The sequence below is a fragment of the Papaver somniferum genome, chromosome 3, assembly GCF_003573695.1.
Source record: "Papaver somniferum cultivar HN1 chromosome 3, ASM357369v1, whole genome shotgun sequence".
Taxonomy (NCBI): Eukaryota; Viridiplantae; Streptophyta; class Magnoliopsida; order Ranunculales; family Papaveraceae; genus Papaver; species Papaver somniferum.
This window is the reverse complement of record NC_039360.1, coordinates 196,508,505-196,530,110: the sequence shown is the minus strand read 5'-3', so window position 1 is coordinate 196,530,110 and position 21,606 is coordinate 196,508,505. Positions and strand designations below refer to the sequence as shown.

The window sequence follows — 21,606 nt, the reverse complement described above, 5'->3', positions numbered from 1 at the left end:
TTTTTGGGACCGGTAAAGTTTTAATAAGGTCAACTTTGGCTCTATCTACCTCTATACCCTTTGAAGATACATATGCCCTAGAACAATTCCTGAACGAACCATAAGTGACATTTCTCCCAATTAAGCACTAAATTCTTTTCCTTACACCTAGTCAAAACTAATGACAAATGATGCAAGCACTCATCGAAAGACGAACCAAACACTGAAAAATCATCCATAAAGACCTCTAAGAACCGTTCTACCATGTCAGAAAATATGCTCATCATGCAACGCTGAAAGTCGCAGGGGCATTACATAGCCGAAAGGCATGCGTCTATACGCAAAGGTACCAAAGGGACAGGTAAAAGTGGTTTTCTCTGGTCTTCTGGGGAATAACGATCTGATATATCCAGATAGCCATCTAAAAAGCAGTAGTGACTATGTCCAGCTAATCTCTCTAGCATCTGGTCGATGAAGGGAAGGGGAAAGTGGTCCTTCCTAGTGACCTTGTTCAATTTCCTATAGTCAATACAAACACGCCAACGTGGTCACTCGGGTCGGGATTAACTCATTGTTATCATTCTGGACTACAGTAATACCAGATTTCTTGGGAACAACCTGAACGGGGCTGACCCACTTACTGTCTGAAATGGGTAGATAATGCCTGCATCTAATAGCTTAAGAACCTCGTTCGAACTACTTCTTTCATATTGGGTTTAGTCGACGTTGCATCTCCCTAGAAGGTTTGGTGTCTTCCTCTAAATAGATCTGATGCATACAAACAGTAGGACTTATACCCTTAATGTCTGCTATGGTCCACCCTAAAGCTTCCTTGTTGTTTGAAGGACGGTTACTAGCCTACTTTCCTGATCTCTATCCAAGTCGGAAGAAACAATCACAGGTAAAGTCTCAGACGGGTAAAAACATACTTCAGGGTATCTGGCAATGGTTTTAGGTCCAACTTAGGAGGCTCTTCTAACGAAGGAACTAGGGTAGACTTAGAAACGGTAGTGGTTCGAACTTAGGTTTCCATCCATTACTAGTGTCTAACAAAGGGGTTGAATCTAACAAAGCATTCACCTCATTAATCACATCATCATCAAAATCAATCCCAAAGTGAGCTAGGCATTTCTCTAATGGATCTTCTAACAAAGTGTTTGGTAATGACTCCTCGACTAATGTTCCTATCATGTTCACCTCTTCTATATTCGAGTCATCTAGTTCAGGGGTAGCTTACTAATGTGAAAATGTTCAGCTCAATAGTCATATTACCAAAAGACAAATTCATAATACCATTCGACAGTTAATGATCGCATTGGATGTTGCTAAAAAGGGCGACCTAAAATCACCGGTATCTGGTTCTCTGGGTCAGGGACAGGTTGGGTATCTAGGATAACAAAATCCACTGGATAATAAACTTGTCGACCTCATAGAACATCCTCGATCACACCACGAGGAATTTTAACGGACCTATCAGCTAACTGAGTGTCATCTGGGTAGGTTTCATCTCACCAAGTCCTAGCTTAAGGTACACATGGTATGGGTAAGTTCACACTGGCTCCTAAGTCAAGCAACGCTTTCTCAACACGGTATTACCTATTGTGCAAGAATGGTAGGGGACCCTGGGTCTTTATACTTAGGAGTAGTGGTATTCTGAATAATGAACTCACATGACTAGCTAGAAGGCTTTCTTCTGGACACTGCTTACGCTTTCGCGTACACAAGTCCTTAAGGAACTTGGCATAAGAGGAATCTGCTTAATCGCATCCAATAAGGAGGTTGATAGTAACCTGCTTAAAAACCTCCAATATATCATTAAAGTTGGACTCCCTCTTAGTCGGAACTAGCAGCTGGGGAAACGGGGCTCTGGGAACAAAGCCGGGCTCATCAGGACCCTCATTGGTCTCTTTGGAGACTCTATCAGTTTCTCATCTCTGGCTCAGAAGGGTGAACTACAGCATGTTCACTATTAGGCATGGAAACCTTGTTGTCTATCTCTCTACCCTCCTAAGGGTTTTAATAGCATTTACATGATCATGGTCTTTCACCTATTTCATTAATTCCTCTAGGGTTTGGTTGAGTTTGACTAGGAAACTTACCTCTTTCTCTTAAAGACTCATTTATATGACTAACCTGGGTTTTCAACTCGGAAATAGCCTGAGAGTTAGCCTGACCTATTCTCTTATTTTCTTCTATACCTTGAGCAACAGATTGCTGAAACTGCATAGTGTTACGAGTTAACAAAGCAAGAGACTCTTCTAAACTCATAATCTTCTTATCCGAAGGGTTCTGAAACTGTGCCGGGGCTGAAGGATTCTTAGGATAGCCAAAACCCGGGGGAGCTTGAGAGTTACTAGACTGACCTTGATTCTGGCCCTTAGACCAAGAAAGGTTGGGATGGTTTCTCCAGCCAGGGTTATAGGTTTCTAAATAAGGGTCAAACTTCTGACGGTTATCGAATCTAGTGTTGTTATAAAGAGCATTGGCTTGCTCTTCAACAGTATGGTCTTCCAAAAAAGGCTCTATTCTACCACTAGTACCACTAGAATGACCTAATTCCAACGCTTCTAACCTTTTGGCTATGGCTGCTATTTTAGCATCTGACTCATAGGATCCTTCTACCCTATTGAAATTTCCTCTACTTAGAAGAATTGTTTTCTGAGGTTCCCTATTATTTTCCCATTGTTGGGTCTTATTGGCGATTTCATTCAAAAATGTCATCGCCTCGTCAACAGTTTTATTCTCAAACCCACCTGTGCATAAGGACTCAACCATGGTCGTTGTTGAATAATTTAAACCCTCGTAGAGGATCTGAACTAACCTAACATTCTCTAAACCATGATGAGGACATTGAGAAATTAAGTCATTGAACCTTTCTAAATACCTATATAAAGATTCTCCCTCTTGTTGAGCAAAAGTACAAATTTGTGTCCTAATAGACGATGTTTTGTGCCTTGGGAAAAACTTATGTATAAAGGCAGATGTAAGTTGTTCATAGGTTTCAATTGACTCAGAATCCAAACTATACAGCCAAGATTTGGCTTTATCTTTTAAGGAAAAGGGGAATAACCTAAGTTTCAGTGCATCATCACTAAGGTTTTTAATTTTCAGAGTACTACATACTTCCTCAAATTCCCTAACATGAAAATAGGGGTTCTCATTCTCTTTTCCTAAAAAGGTTGGGAGCATCTGTAAAGTCCCAGGTTTGAGTTCATAATTTGCCTCGGTTTCAGCTAACTTGATACAAGACGGACGAGAGGTCCTAGTTGGGTTCAATAAAGCTTTTAAAGTTGCCATTTCTGGCACTACCAAAGGACTAGGAGACTTTCTTCACAAAGACGCAGATTCTCAAAACTGAAGTTTCCAAAAACGGGGCTCTCTAAAGAAGATTCTTCGAGCTCCCCGCCTTCACAAGAAGAACTACTAGGTTTATCACTAATCAGGCGACCTAGAGTGTTTCTTTTCCAAGCCCGTTCTACCTCGGGCATACATTAGAAAAACAAAACTAAAAAGAAAAGACCTAAAAGGGAAGGGAAGTTCTATGCAAACACAAACAAGGCTGACTCCACCACAGCAAACCTACTGAATTCTAGCAAACAAAAAGCATGATGGCTCCACTTAGATTGTTTCTAGACCAGCTTCTAATCCTTCGAAAGGGAATTCGTTACAATTTAAGCAAACCCCTCTGGAGTCAATCCGAGTCAAAGTAAGTTGAATTGAGGCGAGGGAAGCTCAGTGGAGCTTTGATACCCAAGGCCTCACCGCTATCACAAGGCGGCGCAGTCACGCATTCAACTCACAGAGACCATCATGAACTTCGAAGTATGCTAAAAGAGTAACCAATATTTTTCGAACGACTTTCCTACTAAGCTCGTTACCCTATAGGTATCCTTCTATTCCAAATTTTAAAGCTTAGGTTCGCGTTTGGTTTCGTTTTCCTAAGGCGGGCAAGATTAGAACGGTGATGAAATCCGAACCCTTATCTTGTATGGCCAGTCTTTGCCCTTTACTAGGAATCTAAAGCAGCCGTTTTCAGTTCCTCAGCATATATGCAAACGAAGGAATACATTAACTTGCTGACAGGGGATTCGCGAGTGTTTCGACAAACTTACCTCCCGTTCCAGACGGGGGATGAACCGTTGTCGTCAACTCGGGCCACAACTCCTATGTTGTGTACGAACCCGAGGGGCCGAGGTGATATCGTAATCACCGTCCTTCTCTGCAAACAGTTTAATATTTAATCTACCCTTCCGTAGGGTTTAAAAAAAAATTAATGTCCAAAGTCCAAGAGAAAGGTCCAAAAAATAAAGTGCAAAAAGAAAAAGAAAAATACAAAATAAAAAGAATTCCTGATACAATCTAATAAAATAACACTCTCTTTTTTCTCTCTCTTTTTCTATAAAATAATAAAAAAAAATTCTTCTTCTTTAGCTCCTTTCGCTTTGCCTTTTACTTCAAGTCTTTAAATATTATCCAAAAGCTTTGGCAAAAATTTCTTTCGCTCCAAATTCCCAAAATCTGAAAGGAAAAGACAAAAACCCAAAAACGTAAAGAAGAACAAAAATAAATAAATCTAAAAACTCTATCCTAAAGACAAGTCCGCGTCGGCGGCGCCAAAAATTGATGTATTTTCAAATGGTTGTAGAGATAGTGGTAAAAGTGGGTTCTTTTCAGATTTGTGGAGGTAACAAAATTTCTAGATTTAAATAGAATTTAGGAAAATAGCAAAGTGATGTAAAATTTTAGGGAGAAATAGGGGTTAAGATTCCACCATTCAATCAAAACTTATGTGATCTAATATTTTTTTATTATGCAATTTAAATAATTGGGTTGATTCTAAATATTGCCAAGTATTAACTTTACAGATGATAATTTGTTGCCAGATAACAAACATTGGAGTTATGGTTATGGAAAGGTTTTTCCGTTGCTAATGCTTATTCCGCATTGGAAACTGATGGGCAGTTATGGAATCCTAAGGTACCATTGAAAGTTTGTTTCTTGGATTGGACGATGTGCTACAATGGTGCACCAACGTTGGATTACTTGTATAATGCATGCATGGTTCAGAATTCTGATTGTCTTTTTTGTAATCAGCACACAAAAAGTAATTCCCATTTTTTGTAATCGGTTAAATTCACCAAGCATTGGTATGTCAAGTTTGGTTGTCATATTTTAGTATCAAAACTCATCTAGAGTTGCTTGATTAAATATTAGAGTCAACTTCGTTTAGGTTATACTAGAAAGTCTAGGAATGTTGAGACATACAAGTATTACTCCGAAGACCTGAAGAATGTGAAGAAGTAGCGAACTACAACGACAACATCATCATTTTACTTGAGGTTAGTAATACTTACTTGAACTTGTTTCATTCCAAACGTATCTTTCAAGTCATACTATATTGAATACATAACTTCAAATATGTATATACTGTACATATTGTATAATGCTCTAGTGATATGACATGGTCATAATAGTATGATTATAGGATTAGGGAATTAGACTACGACGTATAACGCTTATCTTTTGAACTTCGTAGATATGACATCGATATAATCTTGTATATATTGTTATGATTATGAGAATGGGTTATGGTGAAGATTTCATCCTAGAAAACAATGTTTTACATTTTTTAAAGGAAGTACATTCATGAACTTGTTTTATGAATCGAAAGGTAAATCATTAGGCTTATTGGTCCGTCTATTCAATGCAAATCTTTGGATGACCAATATGTATGAGATGGTAGAACCGATCTTAACTTATGTTATATATCTTGGTATAACTAATCACAATGCCTCACTTATGATTTGGTATGACTGGTTTCTATTAATTGGTGTAATCGATCCTATGTAATATCAACATGTGATGGTATGATCGATCCTTATAATTGGTGTGATCGATCCTAGTAATTGGTGTAACCGATCCTAGTAATTGGTGTGACCGATCATGAATATGTCTAACCGATCCTTGTAACTGGTCTAACTGGTGCGACCGATCACAAGTAATACCATATATATATGGAACTGATCCTTGTAACTGGTGTAACCGATCCTAGTGACTGGTGTGATCGATCACAAGTATTTCAATAATTATGAATAACCAATCCTAGTGATTGGTAGAACCGATTAAACCCATGCATGTGATTTGTTATTTGATCAATCACATAGTAGACTTGGAATACAGATGAACCAATTTTAAACTTGTTTGGAAGTGTGGAATAACCGATTCCAAGAATTCAAATCCATGTAAATATGAAATAGGGATTTGCAGTGAAAAGATGTCAACATACTTTGAACACGAGCAGTGACTCTTATCATTTATTGTTCAAAGATATTGCTTAGTACTCAAGGTGATCATGTGCCGAAATAAATTGAGAATCTTTTAATTAAGGTTTTTGCTTTTTTATGCTTTAATTACTAGCAATTAAATGCATCGAGAATAAAAATTAATAATGTGCATTTACTAATTGGAGATTTTCAATTGAGAGATTTCGGAAATATTGGACAATCATTTATTGGAATTATGAAAACCGAATTTTTCCACTCATTGTGTATCTTGAGAATATTTTCGGTTTTGGAAACTCCTTGGTGTCCAAACATCCCTGGTCAATAAATACCTAAGTTTGCATTTCTATCAAACTATCCTAAGAGTCAGACAAATTTCATTTCTTGTTGTTTCTGGTGGATTCGTCTATTCGGAGAGGAAAATATCTTAATTCAGTGAAATCTCTTACGACCGCTCTTTTAAAGACTTCTGTGGGATCAAGAACCTCTACGAGTACCGTTGGTGGGAAACTAGATAATTGTAGTGTTATTAGTATGATTGATTTGATTGACTAACGGTTGTTGAAACTTTGATTCCACCTAGTTTGTTTATTCTTGAAAATCTTCTCTTCTGATATAAGATTCATGCAAACTAGATCGAAGTATCGACATGATCTTTATAATTGTTTGCAGATCAAAATAATTTTTGTGATAATCCATTGTCAACAGACTTCGTTCTGTGCATGATTGATCACGGGAGATTCAAGTGGTGTTGTGCAGGTTATTGGAGATTAAAGAAGATGTGAAGACGAAGAAGATTTCTTATTGGTTTTCGTATCTTATGAATTATGTGCACAAACCTTGATCGGATGGGATCCAACTAGAATTGTATTTATTCAATTGATTAGTTACGTGAGATTGGCATTCCTAATATCTCTCTTTGAGATCTATTTTTATTGAGTGCGAACTTATACTTGACTATTTCGGTAGTTTAAGTTAGATTGATTTAACCAGAAAAAGGTGTTTATTAAATTAAACGGAAGAGCCTTTGTCAACGACTCATCTATATATTTAGCAAAGATTGATTAGAGTGGTTACCATACAGATTCTTCATTTGTTGTTTGGAATACGATCCAAAGGACTAGTTATTCACGTGCGTGACTCTAGAAGTCGAAGGCGCGGGGATACTTAGGGAACTAAGTAGCTAGGGGTAGTCTGCTTGGTCTCAACTATACGATTTTGGTTAAGATTTTGTATAGCGGCTTAATTCTGAGAGTATTCACAACTGGACTAGGTCCCGGGGTTTTTTCTACATTTGCGGTTTTCCTCGTTAACAAAATCTTTATGTGTGATTACTTTACTTTTCCGCAATTATATTTGCTTATATCTTAAAGTAAATACACATATATGTTAACTCCGTTATACTTGATAGGGATCCTATAGAGTTTGGTTATTACCGAACCTATTATCAAGTAGCACACTTTGATTGTCGTATCGTCTCGATCTTGTATCTATAGTCAATCACACAAGTTATCTTGTTATCATATTGTGTCAATCTTGTATCCATAGACGACCACACAAAGTGTGAATAACGAAGTTGTTGTATTGTTTCGACTTTGTCCATAGACGATCACACTTGGTAAGAGGACTTATATGTTGATATAAAAGATTTTGGTGTATTTGGGTACCCTTATCTTTCATATTTATTCATTGCAAGTTTACTTTTGAGGGTTGGTCGTATTTTCTGAATAGTTTTGGTATCATCCGGGTGTTTGGTCAGGCCCGGCCCTGAGGCAAAGCACCCGAAGCACAACTTTGGGCAATCCCAAAGGGGGCATCAAATTAAGATCCATCAGATCAATTAGCTTTTTGGTAAACACGATGTTGTGATATAGGCCCACTTTTTTGTTAATTAGATACGATATGGTCACGTACATAGACTTCCCTATTTACTTCGTATCACAACTCAACTCCACTACCATTACCTCTAACATATATATATATATATATATATCATCAGGGCGACATATACAATTATTATCACTAATGACTGGTATTCCCGTAGTTAAAGTGTAGTTTTATTTAAAAATTAATCCATTAGTTCATTTAGTGCAGTTAAGATTCACGTACTTGAAATAGCAGTATACGTAGCATTCCTTCACTTGTGGTCACAATGTGTTGACCTGGTCAAATAGTGAGAGGGGCAATATTTTTTTTGTATCTACTTCGGGCATCTGAATGTCAGGGCCGGCCCTGTGTTTGGTAGTGATGTAAAGCGAACCTTATGGGAATAGAGTAGTAAGAAGAGCAAGAATAGAGTGAAAAGGATATGGGATTACTTATTGTTTGCTATTTGGAGGTGTGTTTGGAACGAAAGAAATAACATGCTTCATAATAATATGCATAGAAGTGCAAAGCAATTGATTACGGAAGTTAAAGATGTGTTTTTTAACTGAATAAGAAACACATATATGTTTGCAGGTTTTTCTTTATCCACAGTTCTATGTAATTAGGTTGTTATCTTTGATCCAGCCATGTAGTTTCAGAACATAGTCACTTTTCTAGTGACCGTGTCTTTTTTTTTTTTAATAAAATTCGCCATTTTTCAGTCAAATAAAAATAATAAAGGATTATGTTTAGTTTCTTACATAAGATTATGACTGCTATTGAACCTCTTTGATTTCGTCTGTCAACTTGTCATTGATATCTTTGTACCCGAGTATGATATTGTTTATAGTTTCCAGATGGTTGCTTTTGATCTTCTTTTGCAATGCTTTTAGGCAACCGGACCTGAGAAGGTTTGACAATTATATGAATCTCCCTTGTGGAATTCTTTCTGTGATTCACCATCAGAATTTGACGATTATCACGATGAACATACTGGTTGTGGATTTTACATGGAACAATGCTTTTTTGATGAAAATAGGAGTTTTGTCATCAAGCATTCTGTCTTCCAACAAAATATTATATGAATCCTCATCAAAATATGAGTTTTAATTCATGAAGAACAATTCACCAAGGTTATGATATGGCTCATCATCAAAAGAATCCCAACCCATATTATACCAGATATCCAAAATATCCTGCAACCTGTTGGAGCGTATCAAACTGCTAAGAGACCATATGGGAGAGACATATTTGAGAAAAACCTAGAAGTCAAGCTCACAATTGATGTTACTAGACCTTTAAAGTTTGACACTGAAGCCTTTGAAACACCAACTGTCTCTCATTGGATTTAATTTTCTTATGCTCTTAATGGTATTAGATTCTGCAAATTCTGTAGAATCCTAGATCACCCTTCTCCTCCTTGTCCCATCCCACCTACACCCTCAAAATATCACTACACTAACTACAAAAACCTACCAACTCCACAACCACTACCACCACCCCAAACTGCCTATCAAAAAGTTGTTCAAGAAGGGAGAAATGATATCCATAGAGGCTACACTGATGTTGATGCTGCAGCAATCTTTAAAACCAAAATGAGAAATGCTAAGAAGAAAGAGCTAAATAAGGCTATTGCAAAGTTTTCTCCCTCATCCTCCAAATATCTCACTTTTGGAGCTTCTTATAGAGTTGATTCTGACTCACCCCACCCTGATGTCATTGCTTGTCAAAAGGGGAACAAGAAACTTGAACTCTCGAAGAAAATATCCATCAATTACAAGAATCATCAATCCAAGATAAAGCTCAAGGAAGTAGCCAGAACCAAACACTCTCATCCACCTAACACTATCCACCCCCACCAAGATCTAGATCCAACTAGATTCTTCCCAGCTGTTCCCTCTCAAGCTTTACCAACTTTGTCTCAAATCAAAGAAAGGATGGAGGTTGAAACATCCAAGCTCAAAAAGCAGGCTTGGAAAGCTAGGAAGACAATTCATGTCTTTGCTGAAAAAACCACAACCACTGACCCTGATTCTTCTTATGGAACTGGAAAGATTAATTCTATGCTTAAGAGGAAACAATCAAATCCTGCTGAAGGCACTACGGAAACTAATGTAGCTGATAACACCAAAAGATTCAAGGATTACCCTGACAACTATGCTGAACCTCTGGACTCAAGCACTCCCCAAAGGCTAATGGGGACTCAGGCACCTACACCTTTAATCCTGAGGTATATCTCATTACCATCTCTCATAATAAACAGTATTATAAGCATTTCTACCATAATTCTTTATATTGTTGCATGATAGCTTACTTTGACCCCCTAACTAGAAGGCTTCTCTTTAAATATCCCTCAGTTTCCTATTTCTGGCAGTTCTTCATTTCAATAGCTTGGAACTGCCAAGGGCTAGGGAAAAAACATACCAAGAAATACCGTAATGACATGCTGAACAAATTCAATCCTGACATCTGTTTCATCTCTGAAACTAAACAGAAACATGGAAAACTTATAAAAACTATGCAACAACTTAATATTCAGAACTATTGGCATATTAACCCTGGAGGGGATAGTGGTACAGCTGGAGGCCTAGTAATGATATGGAAGAACAATCTAGATGTTGAAATTCTGGATTACTCCATCAACCATATCAATGCTATAATCAAGCCTACTAGTGGCCCTTCTTGGTTATTTACTGGTTACTATGTAAATCCTTATGAGACTAAGGATAAAATTCAATCTTGGAATACTCTGGAGTACACAGCTGCTAAACACTCTTTACCTTGGTTGGTCATTGGAGATTTCAACTTCATTTTGTATGATAATGAAAAGTACAGTACCCAACCTCTTGACAGTGTTGAAGCAAATCTCTTTAGTAACAAAATCATTGATTTGGATCTGAATGATTTAGGCAGTACAGGCCCTTTCACTTGGTCTAATAAGAGAAGTGGTCCTGCTCTTACTGAGCAGAGACTGGATAGAGGACTTGCCACTGAATCCTGGTTTCTCCTGTATCCAAATTCCACTATCACTAATCTTCTAGCTATTGGCTCTGACCATCACCCTATTCTTCTTAACACTAATCTTATTTGGTCCACTGGTAAAATCCCTTTTAAATTCTTTGGCCCTTGGCTGAATCACAAGGATTTTAAGGACATCATTGTTGAATGCCGACAGAGAAATTTATCTGGTTCCAGTGCTTTTTCTATAGCCAGAAAGCTTAAAGACATTAAGATGAGACTAAAGTTTCGAATAAAGAAGTTTATGGCAACATCAAGTCTATATTGAAGAAAGTGAACAACATCTTCACTGGCTACAAGGAATCTACTTCAAACACGATGAAAGTGAAGCTATAAAAGCTGCAATGCAAGTTCTCAGAGATTGGCAAGACATAGAAGAAAAATTATGGAAAACCAAAAGCAGAGATCAATTCATCAAGTTGGGGGACAAGAATACTAATTATTTCCACAGAGCTACAAAATGAAGAATAAGAAGAAATAGAATTGACTCTATACAAGATAGTGCTGGAAACTGGACTGGGGACTACCAAGAAATAAAGCAATGCTTCACCAACCATTTCACCAAGATGGCCATTGCTGAATCTCCTGCTTTGAACCATGAAATTATCAACCTCATCCCAACCTCCATAACCAACTCTGACAACAACAATCTCAACAGAATTCCAGACATACAAGAGGTCAAGGCAATTCTTTTCAGTATGGCTAAAGATAAAGCTCCAGGTCCAGATGGTTTCCCACCAAATTTCTTTCAAGCCAACTGGGATATTGTGGGATAAGACTTGGTTAAAATGGTACAACATTTCTTCATGTCTGGGCATCTTCTCAAAGAAATGAATACTACCTTCATATCCCTGATACCCAAAATTGACAGCCCATCTTGTCCTAGTCACTTCAGACACATTAGCCTCTGCAAAACCACCTACAAAATCATATCCAAACTCTTAGCCCAAAGAATGAAACCATATCTAAATAAAATCATTTCACCTTACCAGTCTTCTTTTATACCTGGAAGACAAATTGCTGACAACATAGCTATTGTCCATGAAATTATTCACTCCATGAGAACCAAAAGAGGTATCAAAGGTAATAAAGGAAGCATGGGGATCAAAATTGATATGGAAAAAGCCTTTGATAGAGTTGACTGGAAATTTCTCCATTCCGTTATGACAAAAATAGGCTTCAACTCTGGTTGGTGCAACAAGATTATGCAATGCATCTCCACCACTTCTGCAGCTGTTCTTATAAATGGCTCTCCAGATACTTTCTTCAAACCCTCAAGAGGGCTCAGACAAGGGGACCTTCTATCCCCATACATATTCATTTTCTGTATGCAAGCTCTTTATAGAACTCTATCTCATGCTGAATACCTGGGCATTATCTCTGGAATAAAAATATGCACAAAAGCCCCATCAATAAATCATCTTCTTTTTGCTGATGATTGTATGGTCTTCTGCAAAGTCAACACTACTGAATCCCAAAATCTTAAGGATATCCTTAATATTTTTGGAGAAACCTCTGGTCAACTTATCAACTTCAACAAATCTGGTGCATTCTTCAGCAAACACACATATCCAGCTCTAATGCCCTCTATATGCAATCTGTTAGGAGTTCAAGTTCTACCCGTAAATGACAAATATTTAGGCTCTCCTCTCTTCACTCATAGAAGCAAGATTCAATCTTTCAGACCAGGAGTGGATAAGATGAAGATAAGGCTCTCAAGTTGGAAGAATTCTCCTCTAAACCCAACTGGAAGAGAAGTGTTAATATAATCTGTTACTTCAACAACCAGTATTTACCAATGAACTGTTTCAGAATACCGAAGCAAACTTGTCAAGATATGAACAAGTTACAAAGGGATTTCTTCTGGGGGGAAAACCTGGAAAATACCACAGGTTACTACCCTAAAGCTTGGACAGTTGTTTGCAAACCTAAGGAGCTTGGTGGTATGGGATTCATGAATATGGAACTATTCAATAGCTCCATGTTAACAAAAACAGGGTGGAGATTGGAACAGGATAAAGATTCTATATGTTTCCAATTGATGGATGCTAAATACTTAATATGAAGAAATGTGCTTAACATGAATACCAAAGCTAAAGATGGAGACTCTTGGATATGGAAAGGGGTTCTTGAAGGGATTCAGAACATTCAATAATACTGTTCCTGGAGAATAGGCAATGGCAACTAAATAAGAATCTGGGAAGATATATGGATACCAAATTCAACTGTCAATCTCACAAAACCTTCCAACTGCTCCAATGATCTTCAAATTCTCGCTCACTTGATGACAGATCAAAAGGAATGGAACATTCAGCTTATTCAACAAATATTTACTCCTGATATTGCTCAAGCTATCTCTGACCTTTCTATACACCCCAGGGAAGAGGATAGTATGCAATGGAGCCTCAACAACACAGGAAAATTCTCTGTTAAAGCTTTGTACAAAGCCAAAATAGAGAATCTTTACAGAAATGACCAAACTACAAGAGACTGGGGAGCTATATGGAATTTGGAAGTTGCACCTGCTATCAAAATCTTTCTCTGGAAATGTGCTCATGAAATCCTCCCTACTAATGCAAAAACTGCAAGTATTCTTCACTATATTGATCCCATATGCAAAATATGCAAAAGTGGGGAGGAGACAATGACACATTTGTTTCTTAACTGCCCAGCTGCTACTGATGTTTGGCAGCACATGCTAGGTGAAAGTCATGGTCTGTTTAACCATCAAACACCTTTCATGGAATGGTTCAATAATTGGTTTCAACATATCAGTACCAGTGAAAACATCAGCATCTATGCAACTACTTGCTGGTTTATTTGGAAGGCTAGATGTGATCTAGTTTTTCAAAACATCACACCCAATGCTAAAAAAACCTCCCTTAACATTCAACAACATCTATGTGACTTTAACAGAATTCACAATTTGCCTAACTATGCCCTGAATACTCAGGGGTTTCTCTCCGATATCAGTTCCCAAAGAGCAGAAACTGGTATCCATGTTGGGATCCCTCAACAAAAGCAGTATTGTGGTTACATAATAAAAATATTCATTATACAGGATCCTAACAGTTATCAGTTTTTTTTCAGCCCTAACTGTTACTGATTTTGCAGGAAACTATGTTGATAGTAGAGAACACACATGCCAATGGGGAATAGAATGAGCGACAGGACGAGCAGAACTAGCCTTTGGTTGGGCGGAGGAAAAGCAACACACGAATATCGAGATACATGCTGAAACAAATGAAATCCTGGAACACTTCAATGCTCTTTACATCAAAGCCATCAAAGAAAGATTCAACAGGAACTTCCACAGGGAAAGGCAACTTTTGAATGAAGAAATCACCTTAAACATTAAACCTTTAACTTTTGTCTTAACGGGTCTTAAACTTCTTCATAGAACCCAAAACTTGCAAGCTTTAAATATAACTATCGTCTGTAAGAATCTTAGCAGTGGATCTGATGTTTGTCCAAATAATGACACCACTTGCACAACTATGTATCACCTTCCTTAGGCACTGCCTAAGTTTTTTTTTTTAAAAATATTATATTTATTATGCGTATCATTATTTTTGTTACAGAAGTGACATTTTTTTTTTTTGCTTTTTAGAATTTTTTGTGTTGGTGCTCCAGTTTTGCATTTTAAGTACATGTCACAGTATTGGTTAGAAGTTCGCCACAAAATCATATCTAGGTGGGAGGCCCAAACAGAACCTGTATTAGCAAAACAAGACTAAAGCCCTATGTGCATGGATTAGACTAGACGTGAGCCTAACAAGCATTTTCACCAAGCCTAAATATTGACATTACGAAATGGAACGACTGTATACTTCAACATAAGAACGTTCACTAGTCTAAAATCCTAATCAATGTCGACATGAAAATGAAACTGTTGGGACCTTAATCCCACATTGGTAGATGGGGCTTAATTGGGTAGTTTATAAGTCAATGTGATCCCTCATCTAGTCAACCGGTTTTCGACTTGAGCTCTACACATGGAATTATGACGAGTTGGGGTCGGTGCCCTAAAATTTGGTATCAGAGCCAACCACCACGACCCATGCCAGATCCACGGAAGGGGTGACCTATAGGCTGGATTAAAGTGTAGGGGGCACCTATGTATGGGCGTATTGTGACGGCCAACCACCACGACCCATGCCCACTCCACGGAAGGGGTGACCTATAGGCATGATTAAAGTGTAGGGGCACCTATGTATGGGCGTGGTGTGACAACCAACCACAACGACCCATGCCCGCTCCACGGAAGGGGTGACTCAGAGCCAACCACCACGACTCATGCCCGCTCCACGGAAGGGGTGACCTATAGGCTGGTGTTGATGGTGGTTTTTAGCTTAGGGTTAAAATTGTAAAACCTAACATCTGATGCGACGTCACTCTGTAAGGAAACGGAGCCATGAGTGTTAACATCTCCACTGGCATATTTATTAAGCCGTTCAATATACTTACATGAAATCTATCCAGACGGCGGATGTATCAACCATCCCAGACGTTCTGTAAATTTCGACGTCTTGCCTATATTCGCTTCATATAAGTTTCTTTGAATGCTTTCTATGCTATGTTCCCCGCCTGAACCCTTAATGTTGATATGGCATGACAATTTGTGTTCACTCGCAAACAGAGTAGCACGAATTTCCAAATATCAAGGATAAGGTCTTTGCATAAAGCATTCGATCAGTAAGCATGCTGCTCACTGGAAATGAACATAAAGAACTATGTGTCAACACATAGGATTCAATCAATTACTTTTGCGACTTACGCAATATACCAGACCTTGCTTGTCGAAAGTAATCCTAGGAAAACTAGGTAATTAATCCTCCATGGATTAGCAGGTGCAAAACCTTGCCCAGAAAACAGGGAGCCGCAACAGCAAAGGGAGGCATGGCCATGCCTTGGCGCCACTTGCCATTGGACACGCCCCATCCTAAAACCGGCTTTATTTCCCTCGACCAATCAGGTCGCTTTAAACTCACCACACACACATAAGTTGTGACTGGGCCCATACTTGCCGGCCCCATCTCCCATCGACCAATCAGGTTGCTCTAAAGTCGCCACACTCACACCATAAGTGTAGCCGCGCCCATGCTTGGACGGCCCCTCTCCTTCCTACCAACCAATCGGGTCACTTTAAATGATCCACAAGCACTAGAGGTGTGGTCGCGCCTTATGTTTGACCGACCCATTTTCTTGGCCAATCAAGTCGCTCTAAACTTGCCACCATACATTAAAGGCCAAAAGCACCCTGACGCGCCATCATACTGACTGGCAAACTAAACGCGCCCTTCCACAACAACATATTGATCGGCATGCCAACATGCCACTCTGCCGCAGTAACATGCCAAACATGCCACTTCGTGGAAACATGCCATAAATAGCGCCCTATGTGCTAACCTACCTCATGTTCATGGCCAACGCCATGAAAAAGCTTAAGATTAGGGTTTTCTGGTCAAATCACGCCTATGCAATAACCAAAGCCCTAATTTCCAGTCGTGGAACAAATTGTGCTACTTCGACCCCACAACATGCCACGAGCCGTGTGAGACCCAGGAAGCCCTAGGGTTGGCACCATATCATAGCCACCCACGGCAATCCCTACTCTTATGGCCATTTCCACACTATGACCTTGACATAACTCCTTTGGCATAGATATGGCGCCATTTTTACAAAAGTATCGCCATGCCGCGGCCGCATGCCACACGCACTAATTAGGGTTTCGACATGTCAAACCCTAATTTGGGCAAAGTTGATACGCCAACCAAAGCCAAATAATGTTTCCCAGAGCGTTGGGATTGATGTGGCAACATGGCCAATGTTTCCACGCCACATGTGGGTCCAAACCCGAGGTGCCAAAGTCTAGCGGTCATGGCTACGCCAGACGCTACTTCGTGCCACTGGCATGTCCTAAATATGCCAGCCATGCCGTCAAACCCTAGCCTCGGCCATGCCGCCAAACCCTAACCTTTGGCCACGACACCAAACCCTAGCCTTGGCATGTCGCCAAGCCCTAACTTTTTCCAATGAGCCAAATCTTAGCTTTCTCCATGCTACAACGCCACAGGCGTGGCCGTGCCACAGCGCCACTAGCATGCCGCTATGCCACGGCTACGCCACTAACATGCCGCTATGCCATGGCTACGCCACTGGCATACCACTAGCTGTCGTTATGCCAATGCCATTTTTCTATGCAACAAGATATGGACATAATCAATGGTCATCCTTCCTCATGAGATGCAATCTCAGGCATTCAATTTCGCCACTGAACTGACAGACTTGTGGCAAGTTTCAGACGACCAACTTCCTAGATCTAATGACCATCACTACGCCAGGAACCACTTGCACCACTGTGCCACTGGCATGCACGAGTCATGCCAGCCATGCCACATTGCCATTGGCGTACATCAAATCATCATTGCGCCATTATCAGGCGCCAAAGGAAGGTAGCCATAATCAACGGCCACCCTTCCTCACAAGATGTAATATCGGCCATCCGAGTTCGCTATCGAACTGACAAGCCTGTGGCAAGTTTTAGGCGACCATCCAAAACGAGCTTAATAGCATCACATGTTATTTTCCTGCGGTAAGTACCTTGACTTTGACTTTCCACACGTAGCAAAGTGCTACATGTTTTCCACGAAAAACATTTGAGACATCAAACACGTCACAAACTGGGGGATGCTCATCTGGGTATTGGTCTGGCGGTTTATAGCATGCGGCGTGCAATTCGTCCGTTACAAAAAAAGTGTCATGAAGCGGGATAATTAGTGGCGGAAAAGTAACGGTGTAACGAATTCACTTCCTTCATCATGGAGGCATAATGTCTGACAGTTACACGAATTCACTTCCTTCATCATGGAAGCATAATGTCTGACGGTTACACGTTACCCTATTCTTCCACCACTCAATCGTTTTTGCTTCCTACGATATCAGGGTACGTTTAAATATAACTAGTATAAATAGGCTTCACATATTTTCACCAAACAGAAGTTTTGGTCAGGAGAACAATACAACATCCAGAAATCACCTGATAGCTTTTCCTTCAGCTAGCCAGTTCTACTTTCTGATACAAGTCGTGAACAACCACACCCTCAGAATCAACGATTCTGGTCTCAACACTTTCTTCGCTTCCCTCCCTAAGACCAACCCTTCTCCTTCACTTTGTGACTGAAGCAAGCCTAGAACGGCCATTTCTTGGTTTAGGCCAGGATTGTACAGATTGACCTCTCGAATCAAAAGTACTCCCATGCAGTATATTATTTTGGGTTTAGATTTGTTTCTCATCCACACACCAAAAATTACCAAAATCAGCAGAAACAGTTTTCACCCACAAACAGTTGAATTAAAGTGTAGGGGCACCTATGTATGGGCGTAGTTGTCACTGTACTGAATACTGGTAGTCGAGTGGAGCCGTCATAAAGGAAAGGGCTACTGCCGGGTCAGTGTCGATAGAATGGGCCAACGAGAACGTTGGGTCTGGAAGCGTGGTGGAATATTGGGACATTAGTCCCACATTGGTAGATGGGGCTTAACTGGGTAGTTTATAAGTCAATGGGATCCCTCATTTAGTCAACCGGTTTTCGAGTTGAGTTCAACCCATGGGCTTATGACGAGTTGGGGTCGGTACCCTAATAGAAACCTACCTTGCGTGGACACTAATGGTAGGTTTGGTTGCGGAATTTTGAAGGTAGGATTCAAGAGACAAGGGGATTTGGTGGAATTACGATTCTTTTGGCTTATTTGGTTGCGGAAATCCCCCAGATTCAAGTTTCTCTTGATTTATAATTCCACCAAATCCTTCAATTTGAGACTGATCCTCTCCTCCTAAGATTTGCTGGGGAAGTTAAAAAGAGATTCATAGGCCCACCTCTTTTCACCATTATTAACTTATATATTCAAAACAATAATTACAAATAATTTATTTATCTTTAAAAAAAAATATTATCTTCAAAAATAAATTATTTATCTTAATCTTAAAAAAGTTAAAAACATAAATAACTTTATCTAGTTTCAGAAAGATAAATAATTAAAATAAACTTGTTTTTGTTAAAAACATAAATAACTTTATCTAGTTTCAGAAAGATAAATAATTAAAATAAACTTGTGTTCTTCAGGAGAAAAAAAACAACAACTTGTGATCCTCTGCAAGAATGGGTTAATTGATGATAAAATAAATGATAAAAAAATTAACAATATAAATATATATATATATATATAAGTTTACACAAAATTTTAAAGTATCATGCCACTGCCAAACTGAATATATTAAGGTATGGAATTAACGCAAATAAGAGGATATTTTGTTGAGTTACCAAATACATCAGGGATTTACATGATTACTAGTATTTTAGATCCACGAAATTACGAATCCCTCGAATATAATTTCCACCAACGAAACACCCAATAAGTTAACCACACTTTGCACATTTCTTTCCATACTCACGAAATTCATAGGATTAATTGGTATAACTGAAAATTCAATAATATATATTTAGAATTTTAAAATAATATTTTTAAAATGGAAAAAAATAATATTTAGAGCGCAAATGGAGATAAAATTATCTTTTGATTTATTTATTTTTGTATGTTTTTGAATAAATTTTTTGAAATTAAAGACGAGAAAATTGTCAGTTCAGTATATGAACATACTAAACCGTAGTGATTAGAGGAACTGTCTAAGCTGGAAAACTCTATTTTCTAAATAAATATGTATTTTTGTCTAATTAATTATGTTATATCCGGTGAAATTTCCAATGTGGATATCAAAAAATTATGCTTATTTAAACGGTATCTTATTTTAAATCGTCTTTTAAATATTTATTTTGATAAATATAATGCCTCAAAAACGTATATACACTATTTGAAGAAAGCAAAAATCCCGGTGAAACATCGAGTTCTACACGAATGCCAACGAATCATATGAACCTAACTAATTAACTCAGATGATACAGTTTAGATGGTTTGAGATTATCAGTAACATTGAAAAACTTCAAAGTTTTGATCCACTTTTCATCATTTTTGAGAAGATGAACTGCAATTGTATCGGGCACAAGATCGTGTGCACAAGGTGAGGGAGGTTGTGGATAATTATACATCGACCATTTCGCGTTGAATCGATTCTGCCCTCGCTTCCCCCTTCGCATCCAATCTCCAAAAACTCTATCTTCTGGCCCTACTAAATGCTCTCTTGCAGTGGCCGCAGTCCGAATCCATTCGACTATATCCCATGAAACTAGAAATCCCATCCCTGACATATAATGTTTAAATGGATCCATACTTGAACATGGAATTACAAATCCATAATATAAATCTTCTTTAGGTAATGGTTTCAGCGACTCTACTAAACTTTCTAATCGGAAATACGTGTCGTCGTCTGCTTTCACGACGAAATCGTACGGTGGATATTTGCCATTTTGTTCCTCCGTATTGTTGAACATCTCCGGTAAGCTCGAAAAATAAGTGTATGTTTTACCTCTGTTCATATTCTCTTCACAGTTGAGTATAATAATATCGTCGTACCTCATAATCTCAAGCGCAATAAGAACTCTTTGATCGTCGTTTGTTAAGTGGCAAAAGATAAACTTTAAATCGACTCGAGCTCCTTTTGGGGATTGAATACCATAAACAAGTCGAAGAAAATGGCGACGGTTGTAACTGTTCGGTAACGTTGAGACTCCGAGAAGTATTCGCATGTCGGGAGGTGTTATCTGAGTAGAATTTTCTTCGATTAGTGAAGTATTAGAAGATGTAAATGAATACATGGGGACAGAGAGCTTCTTCAAAACCTCGAACTGAACTTCTGTGATTGACAACCAAACACAAACGAACAAGAAAAGGAAAACAACGGTGAAGATGGTATATGAAATCTTCGATAACGAAGGCCGCCGGTCCAATCTTGTTGATGAGTTTGTCATCATCGCCCGCTTCGTCGTCTTCATGATAAATTTCAGATGGTGGTACATATATAAGAAAGAAACAGATGATTCAGATTTGTTGATGAGCTTGCTTAACAACTTTGTAAAGAGGAGCGAAGTTGAATTCCACTACTTAAAGTTGATTTCCCCGTACTACTACCTTGATGCATCTTTTCTTTTTTCTTGGATCGCTTTTTCTTCGCCTACAAGTGAGGTACGGACTACGGAGACACTAAAAATCAGTGGGAAATTAATGCAAAATTTTCGATTCGAGGAACATTTCATTTTTAATTATTTAAGTAACTTCGAAATTGTAATAAAGTCGATAACATAAGTTATGAAGTCAGGTCCGGTGTTCAAGAAATACGAGTCAAATGCGGATGAGGCATGTGCAACTATGATAGTGGAAGTGAACCTAAATGAAATTCAGATTCACTTTCAGTGCTGACTTCTTAGATGGTGTTTCTACAACCTCTTTAGTCAACTTTCTGAAATCTGGTAGATTTTTGTGTGGAACACTTTTGTCTTTTGGGGGC

At 38.6% G+C, this 21,606-nt stretch overlaps 1 protein-coding gene across 1 annotated transcript; it reads right to left on the bottom strand.

The window, feature by feature from the left end:
• Positions 1-19,831: 19,831 nt before the first annotated feature.
• On the bottom strand, positions 19,832-21,356 carry LOC113362007. Its single transcript, XM_026605036.1, has one exon. The coding sequence runs from the start codon at positions 21,116-21,118 to the stop codon at positions 20,090-20,092; it is 1,029 nt and encodes a 342-aa protein (XP_026460821.1). The 5' UTR covers positions 21,119-21,356; the 3' UTR covers positions 19,832-20,089.
• Between the last annotated feature and the right edge of the window lie 250 nt (positions 21,357-21,606).